Source organism: Stenella coeruleoalba (assembly GCF_951394435.1).
Source record: "Stenella coeruleoalba genome assembly, chromosome: 10".
Lineage (NCBI taxonomy): Eukaryota > Metazoa > Chordata > Mammalia > Artiodactyla > Delphinidae > Stenella > Stenella coeruleoalba.
In genome coordinates, this window is record NC_137156.1 from 60086497 (window position 1) to 60104172 (window position 17676).

The following is a 17676-nucleotide window of genomic DNA, read 5'->3' on the forward strand; positions in this document are numbered from 1 at the left end:
TATTTCTGATCCTAAATAATACCTATTTAATTTTCTCATTGTTTTCTACTCCTTCTCTCTCTCTAGGAAGAACGTGTTGTGAATCACATGGCAGCAAAGATTATTGAAAATGTCTGCACTACCTTTTCTGCTCAGGCCCAGGGCTTTATTACAGGAGAAACTGGGCCTGTTTTATGGTACCTATTCAAACATTCTACCGTTGATTCTCTTAGGATAACTGCAATATCGGTAAGATGGAGCATCTTTTGGGGATATATTTGCATGTATTTAAATACCAAGCTTGAAGAACTGTGCTAGATACAGAGTAAATTTCATTGGATAGGTAGAAATCTCAGAGTAACAGTTGGTGAGAACAGTAATTTGATTTTCTCCTGAAGCAGGAGGACTGTCAGGAAATTCCAATAGGATCTTGTATGACCATGAATTACAGTTGCAAAAACTATTTGGAGGTGATAGTGGAAAACCATGGCAGTGGTTAGGGTGCAGGATTTGGTTCGGTATATTTCTAGTGTCCCTTGACTTTTCCTGTTAGCTCCCTCTTTCAGACTTTACGTTAAATGGGTTTATCATGTGGTTCAAATGAATTCATATTAATGTTCAAGCATCTGTGATTTTGCAGTTTCTGTATTTTGATTGGTTGTCTACTGCTTTCCTTCCATGGTTATAATGACTTGATGTAAAGGATAATTATGTATGAAGATGTGTTAACCTGGTTGTATCAATTTAATAGTCGGTTGACCAGATACAGGCCTTTCTCATGTGATTTATTTATATACTCTTTTTGATCACCAGTCTTATCTGGACTCTCAACGTTATCTGGTACCCTCCCTGTATTTCTCTAGTCTCCTCCTTCTTGTGCTTCTCACTGTGCCAATTTCAGACCTTATCCTCTTTCCTTAACCCTCCAATCCCATGGTTTCCCTCCTGTATCCTCAGTAAATGGCTTCCCCCTCAGTAAATACTTCCCAGAGAAAAATGGAGACATCCAGCGGGAATTATCCCAGTGTCTGTCTTACACATCTTTGGACCTATTTGCATCCACAACTATCCTGCCTCAGTTCTTTCTCTCCTGTTACAGCTGATGAACTGTCCCTTCTCCTGTCAGAGACAAACGTGTCCATGATTCTTCCATCTCTTCTTTTTTTGAGAATCTCAACTCAAATGGTTCTTTTTGCTCTTTCCTAAATCTTTACCCTCTCCTTGTGTACTAGATCTTTCTAATCAGTGTTCAGGTATTCTTTACCACATTAAAAATAAAAAGACACACATAAAAACATATCCAGAGTTTCTTAGAAGGTACCTCCATCCCTCCTCCCCCCGTCCCCCCCCCCCCACCCCAGCCGTACTTCTTTAAAGGGTTATTGCCACAAGCTTGCTCCTTTCTGGCCTGTTTTCTCTTCAACCCTATCTGGTATCTGTCCTAAAAACACCAGTGAACTTTCTCAAGGCATCTTTGAGTCACATCTTAAGGCATTCGTTTTAATCCTGGACCTTTAAAAAAAAACCTTGCTTTAATTGGGTTTATATTATCATTTTCATTTTTATGCTCAGCATGATTTCTTTTCTTGGCAGAGATTTTTTTCCAGTTGTTCCCACCCAAGTCTCACACCTTCTAGCTCTTTCTTCGTTTGACACATTAAGCTTCACTCTTTGATCTTGGGCTTTTTATATTTTGTTCTTAGTGTTCATCTAATTTATTAATTTTTGACTGTAATTTTTCCGATTTCCTCCAAAACGTCTCTTCTTTTCTGCTCCAGGATCATGTTCAGTATCATATGTTATATATTGTTTTCATATTTCTTTAGTCTCCTTCAGTTTGAAACAGTTCCCCAGTATTTCTGGGAACGTCATGTCATTTACAGGTTTAAAGGACACAGGGCTTGTCTTTTGTAGGGCAAGGCTCAACTTGGGTCTATATAGTGTTTTCCCGTTAAACCTCCTTAACATCATTGAGGACCCTTACCTGTAGCATATGCCTCTGTGATGGTTGCCATATGATGACCATCTGTTTCATTCCTTTTATATCAGAGATTGGCAAATACTTTCTATAAAGGGCCAGATGATATGTATCTTGGGCTTTGATGGCCACATATGGTCTGTGTTCCATATTCTCTTTGTTTGTTTTCTTTAACACTTTAAAAATGTAAAAACCATTGTACATTGTTCCCATGAGCTGTACAAAAACAGGCCTTTGGTATTGGTTGGAATTCTATTTTAAAGAAGCTCTTTCCCTGCTCCCACACGTATGTGTGTATTTATATCCTTATGATCATGGATACCTTTTTTTTTTTTTTTTTTTTTGTGGTACGCGGGCCTCTCACTGCTGTGGCCTCTCCCATTGCGGAGCACAGGCTCCGGACACGCAGGCTCAGCGGCCATGGCTCATGGGCCCAGCCGCTCCGTGGCATGTGGGATCTTCCCAGACTGGGGCATGAACCCGTGTCCCCTGCATTGGCAGGCAGACTCCCAACCACTGCACCACCAGGGAAGCCCCATGGATACCTATTTTATTCAATGAATTGTAATGTGATACTACTATTACCACTATTATTATTTATTTTTGGATGCTCAGATCATCGTAGAAGCCTTACAAGCTGGCTTTTGTGTCACATTGACCTATTTCTTTTTTTAAAAAATAAATTTATTTATTTATTTTATTTTTGCTGCATTGGGTCTTCGTTGCTGCGCGCGGGGTTTCTCTAGTTGCATCCAGCAGGGGCTACTTACTCTTCATTGTGGTGCTCAGGCTTCTTATTGAGGTGGCTCCTCTTGTGGAGCATGGGCTCTGGGCACACAGGCTTCAGTAGTTGTGGTGTACAGGCTCAGCAGTTGTGGCACACGGGCTTAGTTGCTCTGCGGCATGTGAGATCTTCCTGGACCAGGGCTCGAACCCGTGTTCTCTTCATTGGCAGGTGGATTTTTAACCACTGTGCCACCAGGGAAGCCCCCATTGACCTATTTCTGTCATCGATCACTTCCGTACTTTCTGACACCATGCAGTTTCTGGGCTACTTTTGTACTTGCTCTGCCAGCCCTGGAACCAATCATTTCTCCAAGGGACCTTTGGTATTTAGAAACCACGATCTGAGTGCTGTGCTTATTGCTGTGGGGTGTTATTGTTTTCAGGCCTTCTTAGTATTCAGAGCTAGAAAAAAGTATAGGTACTCATAATACGCACGCATATAGAATTGTTCTTATATCTATCATTGTGGGTATTTGGAACAAAACTCATGCATTCATATTGATACTTCCAATTTGAATCCCATATGTAGGATTCTTTTTAGCCTTCCCATTTTCTGTGTTTGTCAATCTAATCTCATACAGAAACCTGGTTTCAGTTATTCTCAGTATATTTACTGATCTATTCAATCAGTTAATTTATTCATTCAGCGTAACAGACTCCATCCACTCTGGCCGCTGCCTCTATGTCATTCTCTTTCTCCCGTGTCACTGCCGAGTGTGTCCTGAGCCGCTTGTGCTCAGTGCTCCCATTCCCCTCTGACCTCTTTCCTCAGAATCTGATGTATTGCCCTTGGGAAGGGAAGGTAAGGGAAGATAGACTAAGGAAAACAAAGGGTTAGGTATCATTTTTGATGCTTTATCTTCCCTAATTCCTTCCCCTTCGCTCTTTACATCCAGCCAGTCGACCTGTCCTCTGATTCTAATTCATAGATACTGCTCAGATCTGTCTGCCTCTCTCTGCAGCTCTGCTGCTGCCTCCATAATCCAGGCCACCACCATCTCTCACTGAGACCAGTGGAGTGGCCTTAACTGGTCTCCCACGGCCAGTTTGCTGCTCCACTAGTTCCATTTTGCATACAGGGTGAACTTCATAAAATCACATCTCCTCTTCTTACTGCTCTGCTAAAACTTTTCAGCATCTTAAAATTTTTTTTTAAAGGACGATAATACTAGATGAATACTACAGAGTACTAGGTAGAAGTTAAGAATTGGCAAGTGCTTTGAGTTTCAGGATAAAATTTAATGTCTAAAGCAATTAGCACATTTTGTGGGGTAAATCAGTTATGCTAGCTTATTTTACTATAATCCCTTATAGACTGTAAACTCCTGGAAAGCCAGGGCTGTGTTTTGTTCATCTTTCTATCAGTTTGAAGCCAGGTCTTTGGTTGCAGGTTTGGACTTTTTCTGCAAAGGTTGATACGGAGCCTCTTGTCTCACATCATGAGTGGAGGGCAGGAGGTTGATAACATTAAACGTTCTTCTTTACTTGGGCTACAAGGGGAAATAGGCCACAAAGGTCCTGCTAATGATAGAATGGGGAATACAGTATGAGATCATTGTTTGGGGATCCTAAAACAAAAGTTATTCTAACATCATAATCTTAAGAAAATTTTACCTGCCTTAAGAAGATTCATTAAAGGTTGAGGATATAGAAACTGAACATACACATCCTGAAGACACTTTACACAGATTCCTAGAGGGGTGACAGTTGAATTTTCCCCAGCACACCTTACAGAGCTGAACTTCTTTTTTGGTTTCTTTTCCGATAACAACCTCTCAGGAATGTGCTCTGGAGGTTAATGTACCCATTTAGTGATAAAGACCAGAATTCTTCACGTGACTTTCAAGATGTTGGGTGATTTTTGCCTCTGCCTGCCTCTTTTGTCACATCTCCTAACACTCATTCCCTCACTTACTGTGCTTCAGTGACACACATGTTCTGATATTTTCAAGAATTTCCAAGCACTCTTCGGGCCTCAAGACTTTTCCCCTTTCTATTCCCTGTGCCCAGGATGCCTTCCTCCGGCTTTTCACATGGCCGATTCTTCATCTTTTAGTTCTCAGCTTAAATGTTACCTCTTTCATCAGGATGTGTCTTGCCCCTCGTGTCTCTTTGTATTTTCTGTCATAGCAGTCAACACAGCTGTATTTATGCAACCTATGTATGCACATCACCATACATCCTGTTAGGAGGTCAGTTCTAGGAAGGTAGGGACCCTGTTGCCATTGTTCCCTCCTGAGCACGTGTGGTAGGTGCCCGGTGGATATCCGTTGACTTGATGGCTGCAAGAGCAAGGCTGGAGGATGGTGTCACTAGTGCTGAGTCACCAACTTGCTCCTTGTTCCGCATGTTACCAGTCTGTGCCTACTGCCTGTGTCACTGATTTTCTGACCCATTTCTCCTAGTCATCTCTTGGCCCCATAGAGTCCCCCTGGACCAGTGTGATGCAGATGAGCAACATCAACATCACCTGGGAACTTGTTAGAAACACAGGTTTCTGGACCCTGACCCAGACCTGCTGACTCAGAATCTCTGCGGGGAGAGGCCCAGTAATCTGCATTCTAACAAGCCTCCAGGTGCTTCTAATGCCTGCTGAAGTTCGAGAACCACTGCCCTAGACCTTGGAGCTCTTGAAAAACACTGGCCTGGCTTGGAGTGAAAGATGGCTAATGAATCCTTCCCGCTCAGGAGTGGTGGCATCCATTGCTTAGGGATTAGTTGTTGAAGGGAGCGGACCTGACTTGGGAAGTGTATTGAATGCATAAAAGCGTTCCTAGAATTATTAGGATTACAGGGAATCTCTGTATGAGCCGCAGTGGGAACGAGAGAAACCTTTAGAGTTAGACTGAGTAGAATGGCTCCTATGAGGGAGGTTACTAGGCTAATTATAATTACTGAAGTGCTGAGAGGAAAGGTGACAAAGTGAAGAGTTTTTCGGGGCAGTGGTTCTCACTGGGGTTGGAGGGGAGCTTTTCAACAACACTGACTGCTTCCTCCTCTCTCTCCACCCCCTGCCACTGTTCTGATGTGTCTTAAGATCTCAGAGGTCAGATGAGAGTGTGTCTAGTTTGAAAAAGTTCCCAATGTAATTTTCATATGACATGAAAAAATCATTCAAAAGACAGAAAAGAAATGGTTCTTAAACTTATTCCGTGGTGATTGTGTTCATGTTTCTAATAGATATGCCGCCTTCAGTTTTGAATTAATCTCTTTCTTAGACATTGCTTTTAATAAATAGATGGTCACAGATTCTGGAGGTAACACAATGTCCTTTTGGAGGCAAATTTTGAAGTGAATTTTGAACTGGAAGTGTTCTTTCCAGTTTTAAAATGTAGTCTCAAGCTCTATTTTATTAAGTAAATATTTCAAAACCTAATCACTGAAGGTCTATCTTGAGATTTGATTTTTCTTTGATTTGGAGAATACAAGCCCCCATGTGCTCTTAAGCTTCTGTGAGCTTTCAGCTGTGTTTGATATCCAGAAGTGACGGGTTAAAAGTTATTTGCCGCATGAGCTCTTCAAAATGGAAGGTAGGTTAGGCTTTTGAGCAGCTTTCTGTAGAGGAGAACTTCCAGTTGCCCTCATATTGCTTTGAACACACTTAGAAGCAGTCTGGACAAACCTTGTATCAAGAAACATCCCCGTTATGATTGCGTAGGGATTTTATATCAATAGGAAGTCAGTTGTGCTGTGAAAGCCTCTCTAAGAATTGTTACAGTGCTAATGAGACTTACTGTTCATTGTCTCGAAGCCAGTTTAAGGGAGACCCCTAAATGTCCTTGAAAAATTCTAATCGTAACGTGATCTTTAGGAGCTCTATTTAGACTGCTCTTATTGTTTTTAATCCAGGGATTGAATAATCTTTGAAATAATCTTGACTGAAATAATGAAATAAATCTGTTTTCTTAATTGAAATATAATTGATTTACAATATTATATTAGTTTTAGGTGTACAGCATAGTGATTCAGTATTTTTACAGCTTATACTCCATTAAATGCTATTCCAAGATAATGCTATTATTTCCTGTGCTATATTCTGTATCCTTATTGCTTATCTATTTTATACATAAGTTTGTATCTCTTAATCCCATACCCATGACTTGCCCCTTCCCCTTTTTCTCTCCCGTCTGGTAACCACTAGTTTGTTTTCAGTATCTGTGAGTCTGTTTCTGTTTTCCTATACACATCGGTTTGTATTACTTTTAAAAATTCCACATGTAAGTCATATCATTACAGTATTGTCTTTGTCTTTGTCTGATTTATTTCACTAAGCATAATATTCTCTAGGTCCATCCACATTGCTGCAAATGGCAGTTTCCTTCTTTTTTATGGCTGAGTAGTATTCCATTGTGTGTATATGTACTACATATTCTTTATCCACTCATCTGTTGTTCAGGTTTCTTTCATATCTTGGGTATTGTAAATAGTGCTGCTGTGAACATTGGGGTGCATCTATGTTTTCGAATTAGTGTTCTCATTTTTTTCTAGATATGTACCCAGGAGTGGAGTTCCTGAGTCATGTGGTAGTCCTATTTTCAGAGTTTTGAGGAACATGCATAGCGGATGCACCAATTTACATTTCCACCAATAATGTACAAGGGTTCCCTTTTCTCCGCATCTTCTCCAACATTTGTTATTTGTAGACCTTTTTTTAAAATTACTTCTTTGGCTGCGTTGGGTCTTCGTTGCTGCACACAGGCTTTCTCTAGTTGTGGCGAGTGGGGCCTACTCTTTGTTGAGGTGTGCGGACTTCTCATCGCGGTGGCTTCTCTTGTTGCGGAGCATGGGCTCTAGGGTGCGCGGGCCTCAGTATTTGTGGTACGCAGGCTCAGTAGCTGTGGCCTGAGGGCTCTAGAGCGCAGGCTCAGCAGTTGTGGTGCATGGGCTTAGTTGCTCCACGGCATGTGGGATCTTCCTGGACCAGGGCTCGAACCCGTGTCCCGTGCATTGGCAGGCAGATTCTTAATCACTGTGCCACCAGGGAAGTCCCTGTAGACCTTTTGATGATAGATATTCTGACAGGTGTGAGGCCACCATTAGCCTGATACCAAAATCAGACAAAGACACTACAAAAAATAACAGGCCAATATCTTTGATGAACATAGGTGCAGAAATTCTCGACAAAATATTCGCAGAACAAATCCAACAGTATGAAAAAAGGATCATACGCCATAATCTAGTTGGATTTATTCTAGGGATGCAAGGATGGTTCAACGTTTGCAAATCAATCAGTAAGGTGCACCACATTAACAAAAGGAAGAATAAAAATCACACGATAATCTCAGTAGATGCAGAAAAAGCATTTGACAAAATTCAACATCGCTTCATGGTAAAAACTTTCATTAAAGTGGGTATAGAGGGAACATATCTCAACATTATAAAGGCCATTTATGACAAATCCACACTACCATTATACTCAGTGGTGAAAAGCTGAAAGCTTTTCCTCTAAATTCAGAAATAAGACAAGGATGTTCACTCTCACCACCTCTATTTAACACTGTATTGGAGGTCCTAGCCATAGCAATCAGGCAAGAAAAATAAATAAAAGGCATCATCTAAATTGGAAGGGAAGAAGTAAATTGTCACTGTTTGCAGATGACATGATACTTTATATAGAAAAACCTAAAGTCTTCACCAAAAAACTATTAGAAGTAATAAGTGAACTCAGTAAAGATTCAGGATACAAGATTAATATACAGAAATTTGTTGCTTCTCTATACACTAATAATGAACTATCAGAAAGAGAAATTTAAAAAAATATCACATCAAGGGACTTCCTTGGTGATCTAGTGGTTGAGACTTCAAGCTTCCACTGCAGCGGATGCAGGTTTGATCCCTGGATGGGGAACTAAGATCCTGCATGTCATGTGGCCAAAAAATTAAAATTAAAAAATAAAGTAAAATCACATCAAAAATACTAAAATACCTAGGAATAAACTTAACCACGGAGGTGAAAGACCTATACTCTGAAAACTATAAACACTGATGAAGGAAATTGAAGATGATTCGAAGAAATGGAAAGGTATCCCATGCTCTTGGGTTGGAAGAATTAATATCAAAATGACCATACTGTCTAAAGCAATCTATTAGATTTAATGCAATTCCTATCAAAATACAACATTTTTCACAGAATTAGAACAAATAATCCTAAAATTCTTGTGGAACCACAGAAGATCCCTAATTGCCGAAGCAATCTTGAGAAAAAGGAATGAAGCTGGTGGCACTACACTCCCAGGCTTCAGACTATACTACAGAGCTACAGTAATCAAAAAGTATGGTGGGCTTCCCTGGTGGTGCAGTGGTTGAGAGTCCGCCTGCTGATGCAGGGGACACGGGTTTGTGCCCCGGTCCGAGAAGATCCCACATGCTGCGGAGCAGCTGGGCCCGTGAGCCATGGCTGCTGAGCCTGTGCATCCAGAGCCTGTGCTCCGCAACGGGAGAGGCCACAACAGTGAGAGGCCCGCATACAGCAAAAACAAAGCAAAACAAAACAAAAAAAACAGTATGGTACTGGCACAAAAACAGACACATAGATCAATGGAACAGAATAGAGAGCCTGGAAATAAACCTATGCACCTATGGTCAATCAATCTTCAACAAAGGAGGTAAGAATATACAATGGGGAAAAGGCAGTCTCTTCAATAGATGGGTCATCATTTTCCCTTCTTTACTACTCTCTCTGTCCTTCACCTGAGAGATACATCAGACAAATTTCCCTTCCGAGAACCTGCTCTGCTCTTTGTGTCTCCATGTGAATACTTGTCCTCTTCTCTCTGGCTAGAATTTTCTTTACTTACTTTTTCACCTTACTTTCCCACTCACCTTCAAAAACCGACTCAATTATCATTTTCCTTATGTAGCTTTTGTTCACTTGCTTTTCCTGCCTTTCCAAGCATAATTGAGCCCATTTCTGTTACAACACATTAAATTCTATTAGTTCATTAATTTTAAGTTTCACCTTTGATAGTCTATGAGCAGTTGAGGAGTAGCTCAGGGGTCTGATTACCTTGGTTTGAATTCTAGCTTTGCCATGTACTAGCTATATGCCTTTGAGCAAGTTACTTAAATATTCTGTGCCTTAGTTTTATTACCTATAAAATGGGGTTAATAATAATACCTTTCATGTATGTTATTTGGAAGGATTAAATGAGGTAGTCTTCAGATATTCTCAGATCATGTTTTTTACATACTGAACAATAAACAAATACTTTTATGACTATTTTTCAACGCTTAGCTTAGTGTCTGCACAAAGAAGGCTCATCTTAATGTTTTTTATTAAAGTTTTTCTGTGTAGACTCATGAATTATTTTCTCATTTTAGTTAACTCATAATGCATACGATCATTGTAAGAGTTTCTAATGTTTTACAGCAACTTAAGTATTTATTGGTAGCTGGATTATTGTTTTAATTTTACCTGTGTTGAAATTGCCCAAATTTCTTATGCCAAGGTAAGTAATGAAGGAGCAAGGTAAACACCTTCTACTCCTTTCCACAGAAGTATTTGTTCTCTTTCGGGGGACTGGTTCGTGGGCTTGGAGTAGTCTGATGGATCTGTTCTCCTGTCCCTGCAGGCCTTGTGTAGAGTCACTCGCCATTCTCCTACTGCCTTCCAGAATGTTATTGAGAACGTGGGACTGACCTCAGTAATAAACTCCCTGGCCTCTGCCATCTGCAGAGTCCAGCAGTACATGTTGACCTTATTCAGTGCTATGCTGTCCTGTGGGATTCACCTTCAGAGGCTAATCCAAGAAAAGGTTTGACCTGTTACTCTATTTGAAAAATTGTTGTGTTCTCCTACAATTTTAGTGGCTCAATAAGCAGTGTATCTCTGTAGAATTTATTTTTCATCTCAAGGGGCCCTTTTGAACTTTGCCAAACCTCTGTACCACAGGGCATTCATCTGAAGTTGTTATAAACTCTTTTAGTGATTAAAATAGAAATCTGCCTGCGTGTCCCATTTTAGTAATGAAAAGTTAGAAAATTTATGAGTCCTTCTTACATGCTAATATTTCTTATGCCTCCTTGTCCTCAGCCGTCATCTCTTTTCCCATATCCCTTGCCTGCCTTAAGGAGGGGTCCCTTTATATTCTCTGTTTGCCCTGATTCATTTTTATTCCTTTCCTTGTCCTAATACCCTGCCAGTACACATAACCTTCAGAGCTCCCTTTCTCTTGTTTTTAACTTAGTCTCCTTCCAATCGTTTGATGTTCCTTTATTTTATGGAGTGTAGAGTTTGTAAGTATTCAGTTCGTATCAGAAAACTACATAGCTACAAAGAAGTCCCTGTAGTAGCTTTCCTCAAAGTGTCTTCTCTAGTGCCTGCTAAGGAGTGATCCCTGGACCAGAAACATTGCATCACCTGGGAGCGTGTTGGATACACAGACCCTCAGGCCCCACCCACACCTGCTGAATCAGAATTGACATTTTAATGAGGTCTCTTGAGGATTTGTTGGAACTTTATGGTTGGAGAAGCCCTGCCCTTGAACATTAGTGTTCAGTGAGGTGTTAACAGGTGAAAAAAGTGGACCATGGTTATATACCCATTTGGAAAGCAATGAGTCAGACATATTTTCAGTTGTACAACCTTTTTCACTTTTTCGTGTGCTCATGTATATTATGAGTCTTCATGAGGGTAGTGTAGTATGCAGTATTCTTTATACTTATTGGACCAATTACCCTTTTTCTGAGGGGAGATAACTGTCAAATTGGAGTTTTGTACAACATGGTTAAGGTAACACTGCTAGGAAGTATGGAATGGGTCCACTTAAATATAGTGTTTGCCATGTTTCTCCTGCATGAAATGCAACACGTTAAATTTGGTTTTTTATAAAACTAAAAATTTCAGTAATTAATAATTGTCAGGCTTACATAATAAACTTGATCTTGAAAGTCAAAATAGAAAGCAATCCATTTTTTGCCTTTAATTAATCTGATTTAATTCTGTGAAGAAATTTGAGCCTCAGAGAAAGTATAGTCTGTGTCTAATTTTTTGCTATTAAATTTTCCAAGTCATTGCATTAGAAAAAGTACCACTTGAGTAGTTTTGCTATGTAAATTGTGATAAGAGAGGCTGAGAGTTTTATTTTTCTCAGATTTATTGAGTTTAAGATATTTCACAAAGGTAGTAAAATAATATGCACTAATTAATATGACTTTGTAATTGTTCTATAATGTTTAATGTCCCCTGTATCTTAAATAAATGATTGAATAATTACATGTATTAAATGAGAAATAATCTTTTGATTTTAACTAATATTGGCACTTAAAAACTTTTTTTAAATTGTGGTTAAAAACATAAAATTTACTGTTAACCATTCTTTTTTTTTTTTTGGTGGTACGCGGGCCTCTCACTGCTGTGGCCTCTCCCGTTGCGGAGCACAGGCTCCGGATGCGCTGGCTCAGCGGCCATAGGTCACGGACCCAGCCGCTCCGCGGCATGTGGTATCTTCCTGGACCAGGGCACAAACCCGTGTCCCCTGCATCGGCAGGCGGACTCTCAACTACTGCGCCACCAGAGAAGCCCTGTTAACCATTCTTAAGTGTACAGTTAGGAGTGTTAAGTAGATTCACATTGTTGTGAAACAGAGCTCCAGAACTCTGTCAACTTGTTTAACAGAAGCTCTATATCCATTGTATATTTTGGGTGTTATGTTTTAAGACTCTGGATCTTATTTAAATCTTCTGTTTTAGTAGGCCTCCTCTGACACCGAACTGGCAGAGGAAGGATGGTGGTGCTTTGTTCCTTCCAGGTTGGGGTGAAAGTCCAGGTTCCCCTGTAGACTTCTCTTGACACCCGAGGGGTGTGGTAGAGCCCCTCCTTACTGCAGGGCAAGGGTGGAAATCCAGGCTTTCCACTGGGCTTCTTCCTATGCCTACCCTGGCTGGTAGGGGGAGGGCTCCTCATTATTCTGACACTGGTTGGGTAGGGGTGGGCGCCCCATTCCTGGTGGAAGGTGGTAAAGTTGCAGGCTTCCCACTTGCCTCCTCTGATGCCATCCCGGCAGAAAGAAGGAGGGGAACGTGATTACTGCTATAAATGGGTGGAGGTCCAGGCGTCCCATCAGTATCTCTACTGATACCATGGTTGGGGCCAGGGGGCCTTGTTATTGCTGGGTTGGGATGAAAGTCCCAGCTCTCTCTTGGTCCTTTCTATTTCCCCGGCAGGGAAGAGTGTTGGGGTGCCTTGTTACAGTCACGTGAGGGTAGGAGGCTAGTCTCTCCTCTTGCCCCTTGCTGAAGGGGCCATCGTCTTTCCGTGGTGTTCGGCTAGAGTAGAGTAGCTGTTGTCTTAATGTTTTTGGTCTTTCCACGCTGCCCCTTTCCTGATCCTTTGGCTTGAGAGAGCTGATTTGTCCTGTGTATTTGTGTTTGTGTGCTGTTTGGCTCCTGGATTATCCAGCACCCAGTCTGGGATGTATGAGGCAGAGAGAAAACCCAGCAAACTCAGTGATATGTTGATCCTCAGGTGCTGAGGCCTCTAACCGTTCTGCATCTTTTCTGTCTTGTCCTATAATCTTTAAAATATATCTGTGGCCACTCAGTAATATACAGTGAATTGTCATTTAAAAGGTAAGGCTCTATTTTTTTTAATTAAAACAATTTATTATTATAGCGAACATTTATTATAGGCCAGACACTTAGTGACTTATAACCCTGGGTTATTCTCAAATGAGACTTAGTGTGTTGAGTGATTTTGTCAAGTTCATGGGAGTTTATAAATGCTAAAGCTGATGCTCAGGCCAGGCAATAAACAAGGAGACAGAATTATTTTGGATAGTGTTAGCGCTCTGAAGAGCGTTACACAGGATGATGTTGATAGAGTGTCTTGCAAGGGGAAGTGTGCAGGGAGCGGAGCCAGACGCTGTTTGCTGGGAGGGAAGTCAGGGAGGGCCTCTCTGAGGAGGTGATGTTCCAGCTGAGCCCTCAGTGACAAGAAGGAGTGTGCTGTGTGAACCTCAGCAGGAGGAACTTTGTAGTTCAGCTTCCCTGAGGTGTGAGGGGTCATGGGGAGACCCGGGAGGAGAAGGAAGGCCAGCAGTGCTGAACGCAGTGAGCAGTGAGGAGGGGACATAGAAAGAGGCTGAGCAGTAGGAAGAAGACCCGGCTCATGTACGGTTGTGATACTGGCCTTAGGGGTTTCGACACAATGGCCATTGTTTTATTTTTACTTAAAGAAAAGTACAAATATTTGTATATAGGTGTGTGTTTTAGGGGCAGGTTTACCAATCTTAGTATTGCTAATTGTGTTTTTTTCAAGTGCTTGGTTGTTAATGGGCTAGAATGAGTGAAAGAGGAAGGGACCCAGGAACAAATACCAGGCTTATTGCTTCCTGCTGGACAGGGAGAAAGAACTGCACCTGTTCTTTTTGGGGGATTGATGCCTCGATATGGTGATATTTTTTTGTTGTTGAAATTCAGTCCCCAAAAGAGGCCCATGCCATTCCTTTTAAATAAGAGAAATTACTATTTACTGCAGAAAATGTAGTAGAACCTAAAGAAGAAAACAAAATCGACTGTAATTTCACTACCCAGAGCTAATTACCGTTGCCATGTGGGTTTATCTCTTTTTAGCCTTTGGTCCGTATGTCTATGAATTTTATGCATACCTTTATACAATTACGATAAAAATGTGTCGATTTATCATTTTCATGAATATATCATTAAATATACCATAGGAACATTTAAAAAATTACTATATAATTTTTCATTTTGTGCCACTATGGTAACTTAAACCCTTCTCCCACTGTTGACCTGTTTGCCTCTGACTTTTTGGTTTGCACTCACCCTGATGCAGTAAGCATCCTGTTTACATACAACTTTTTTTTTTTTTGCGGTATGCGGGCCTCTCACTGTTGTGGCCTCTCCCGTTGTGGAGCACAGGCTCCGGACGCGCAGGCTCAGCGGCCATGGCTCACGGGCCCAACTACTCCGCGGCATGTGGTATCCTCCTGGACCGGGGCACGAACCCGTGTCCCAGGCATCGGCAGGCCGACTCTCAACCACTGTGCCACCAGGGAAGCCCTACATACAACTTTGTGTCTGCTGCTAGTAGATTACCACAGATGTTATGCACACTTAGAAGGCTGTGCATAAACAATGCTAAATTGTTCTCTAGAAAGGTAGATGATGAGAGTACAATTTACTTGTGATGGTGTGAAAAGTGTTCACAGCCATGGTGACAAGGGAACTCTTTTGAGTTACAAATCATGTGTTCTGCATATTCAAGTAAATAGGAAAATTGGGCAAAACAAAAAGTGACAAACTGTTTTTCTACCCTGTTTTCAAAAAAGAAAAAACAAATGAAACTCTTAAAAGGATACTTTCTGTACCCGTGGTAGATGGTCCTTTGTAAGTAATTCTTGCATCATCACTAGATGTAGGGAATTGATAACCTTTTCACAATTCAGATACTTGAATGACTCTCAGAGAGAAGCTTCTGGAAGGCCTGACCAGGCATAAGAGAAAACCTTGTAAGTTAGGTGTGAGTTTATTTACTAATCTTTGCCCTGTAAACTGATTTTTTAAAAAGAATTCCTGGTTTACTTTGTAGTTTTATTTTTCGCATTCTTCCAAGCTTATTAATGTGTCCTACAAATATTCGATCTTGAAGATCTGGGGCTGGAGGAGTTTGGGAGTGCATAAAGGTGTTTCCTGCCGTTTTACTAGGAAGACAGGTATTGGATGAGGTCATTGCAATTTCCCTTAATTGTAATGTCTACAAACCTAAAGTAGCTAATGCCATTTTAATTTATTTTTATCAGATTATGTTTATAACTTTTATGAATTTGAGTTTAGTATTGAAAATCCAGAATATATGAGATACAGAATACAGAAGACTAAAATAAACTGCTTAACCATCCCAAAATAATCTCTTTAAAAATTTTGATGTATATCTTTCAAATTCATATTTAGTGTGCGTATATGTGTACACATACACAGACCTTCACGAATTTCCTTCTCCCTGCTGCCACATACACATGCTACTAGAATCCTTTTACAGTAATTGGATCAGTTGTATACTGTTTGTTCATATTTTTCCTATTCAGTGATGTTGGGATTGTGTGTCTAACTCAGTATAACTCTTCAATATTGTTTTTAAAGTGTTATGACGTTCCATCATGTGAAGTTATCCCAATGCATTCCAGCAGTTCAGTACTGCACATTTTAAAATTTTCTTTTTTTGCCAGGGAGAACATTCTTATGGCTAAATCTTTTCACATGGACATCTGTAATTATTCCTTTAGGATAAACTTTTAAGTAAAATTAAGCACTATCTTAGCTGCTCCTCCCAGAGTCTCTCATCAAGGATTTTATATTCAGTATCTTGGGTGTTCTGTTACAGAGACCACAGGTAGGTGTATGAACATGGAAGAGATCAGTTCCCATGAACTCTTCCTGAGGAATCTGTCAGAGGATGAGCTTTAGACAACCAAGAAATGTTTGAGTAAGTTAAGAAGACCAAGTAATGTGGGACTTCCCTGGTGGTGCAGTGGTTAAGAATCCACCTGCCAATGCAGGGGACATGGGTTTGATCCCTGGTCTGGGAAGATCCCACGTGCCGCAGAGCGACTAAGCCCGTGTGCCACAACGACTGAGCCTGTGCTCTAGAGCCTGCGAGCCACAACTACTGACACCTGTGCACCTAGAGCCCGAGCTCTGCAACAAGAGAAGCCACCACAGTGAGAAGCCCACGCACCGCAACAAAGAGTAGCCCCTGATCGCTGCAACTAGAGAAAGCCGTGCAGCAACGAAGACCCAATACAACCAAAAATAAATAAATAAAAAATTAAAATAAAAATTAGAAACAAACAAAACAGGGCTTCCTTGGTGGCTCAGTGGTTGAGAGTCTGCCTGCCGATGCAGGGGACACGGGTTTGTGCCCCGGTCCGGGAAGATCCCACATGCTGCAGAGCGGCTGGGCCCGTGAGCCATGGCCGCTGGGCCTGCGCGTCCGGAGCCTATGCCCCGCAACGGGAGAGACCACAACAGTGAGAGGCCCGCGTACTGAGAACAAAACAAAACAAAACAAAACAAACAACAACTCAGTGCCCGATTCTTGATGTTAGAAAATTGAAAATATATAAAACCCCGGGAACCCTACTCTGCTGTATTTCAATTAATTGAGCATGGTATACTCACATCAACTTTTTTACAAGTTACATAGATTCAAACATCTGCCTCATTTATTTTTTTTTTTTGAGGTATGTGACCTTGAATGTACTTTGTAACTGCATAATCAGTGATGCATACATTGCACTTCATATGCTTTGGGGTCACTTAACAATTTAAACATTACTCTTTAAAGTCATACCGTGTTTCACAGGTGGGTTTGTTCATGCTCGTTGGTAAGATGATTTCCTCCTGGGTGTTACTGACTACGGATACTGCCTTTCTAATTTTTGTCTTATTTGCTAGTTTTGACAGGAGCTGCTGTCCATTTTTATTTTAGCAGTCTAGTTTGACTGGAGCTGTTGCTTCAGGTTTCATGTTTTGACCAAGTAGCACAACAGTGATTAATAATAAGCCGGAAGGTGCAGACCGCTTATGTTGTTTGGAAGTACTATGGAAGATCACTATGAAATTTCATGCATAGAAAACTTTGAAAAATTTGAAAGCTCATTCAGCTCAGGTTTTTTTTTTTTCTCACAAAGTCACTAGGCATCCTGACTCAGTGGTTGCTAATTTAAAATATGGTAATTAGTTTATGCATTTTAATAACATGAGTTTGTATTGACATTTTTTTGTCTACGCTAATAAATGTGTCTATAAGAAACATTTTACTAAGCTACTTGGCTAAACTTCTTTAAGGAAAGTGTAAACCAAAAACAATTTTAGATTTAATCAGTACATTTTTCACTTCCATCAACCTTAAATGGGAAAATCGTGTCAGTGTATTATCCACATGATTTCTTTTTTTTTTTTGAGGCTATTAT

The 17676-nt window shown here is 40.8% G+C and overlaps 1 protein-coding gene across 6 annotated transcripts in view; it reads left to right on the plus strand.

The window, feature by feature from the left end:
• Positions 1 to 17676, plus strand: part of ULK4 (unc-51 like kinase 4) — a 521183-nt gene that overhangs the window by 105470 nt on the left and 398037 nt on the right. For all 6 annotated transcript variants that reach the window (XR_013830122.1, XR_013830123.1, XM_079933605.1 and 3 more), the window contains 2 exons: positions 67 to 228; positions 10315 to 10497. Coding sequence is in view for 4 of the 6 variants with exons in the window: in XM_079933605.1 (XP_079789731.1) it covers positions 67 to 228; positions 10315 to 10497 (345 nt within the window). In the remaining 2 variants the exon portion in view is untranslated. The remainder of the gene's footprint in view (positions 1 to 66; positions 229 to 10314; positions 10498 to 17676) is intronic.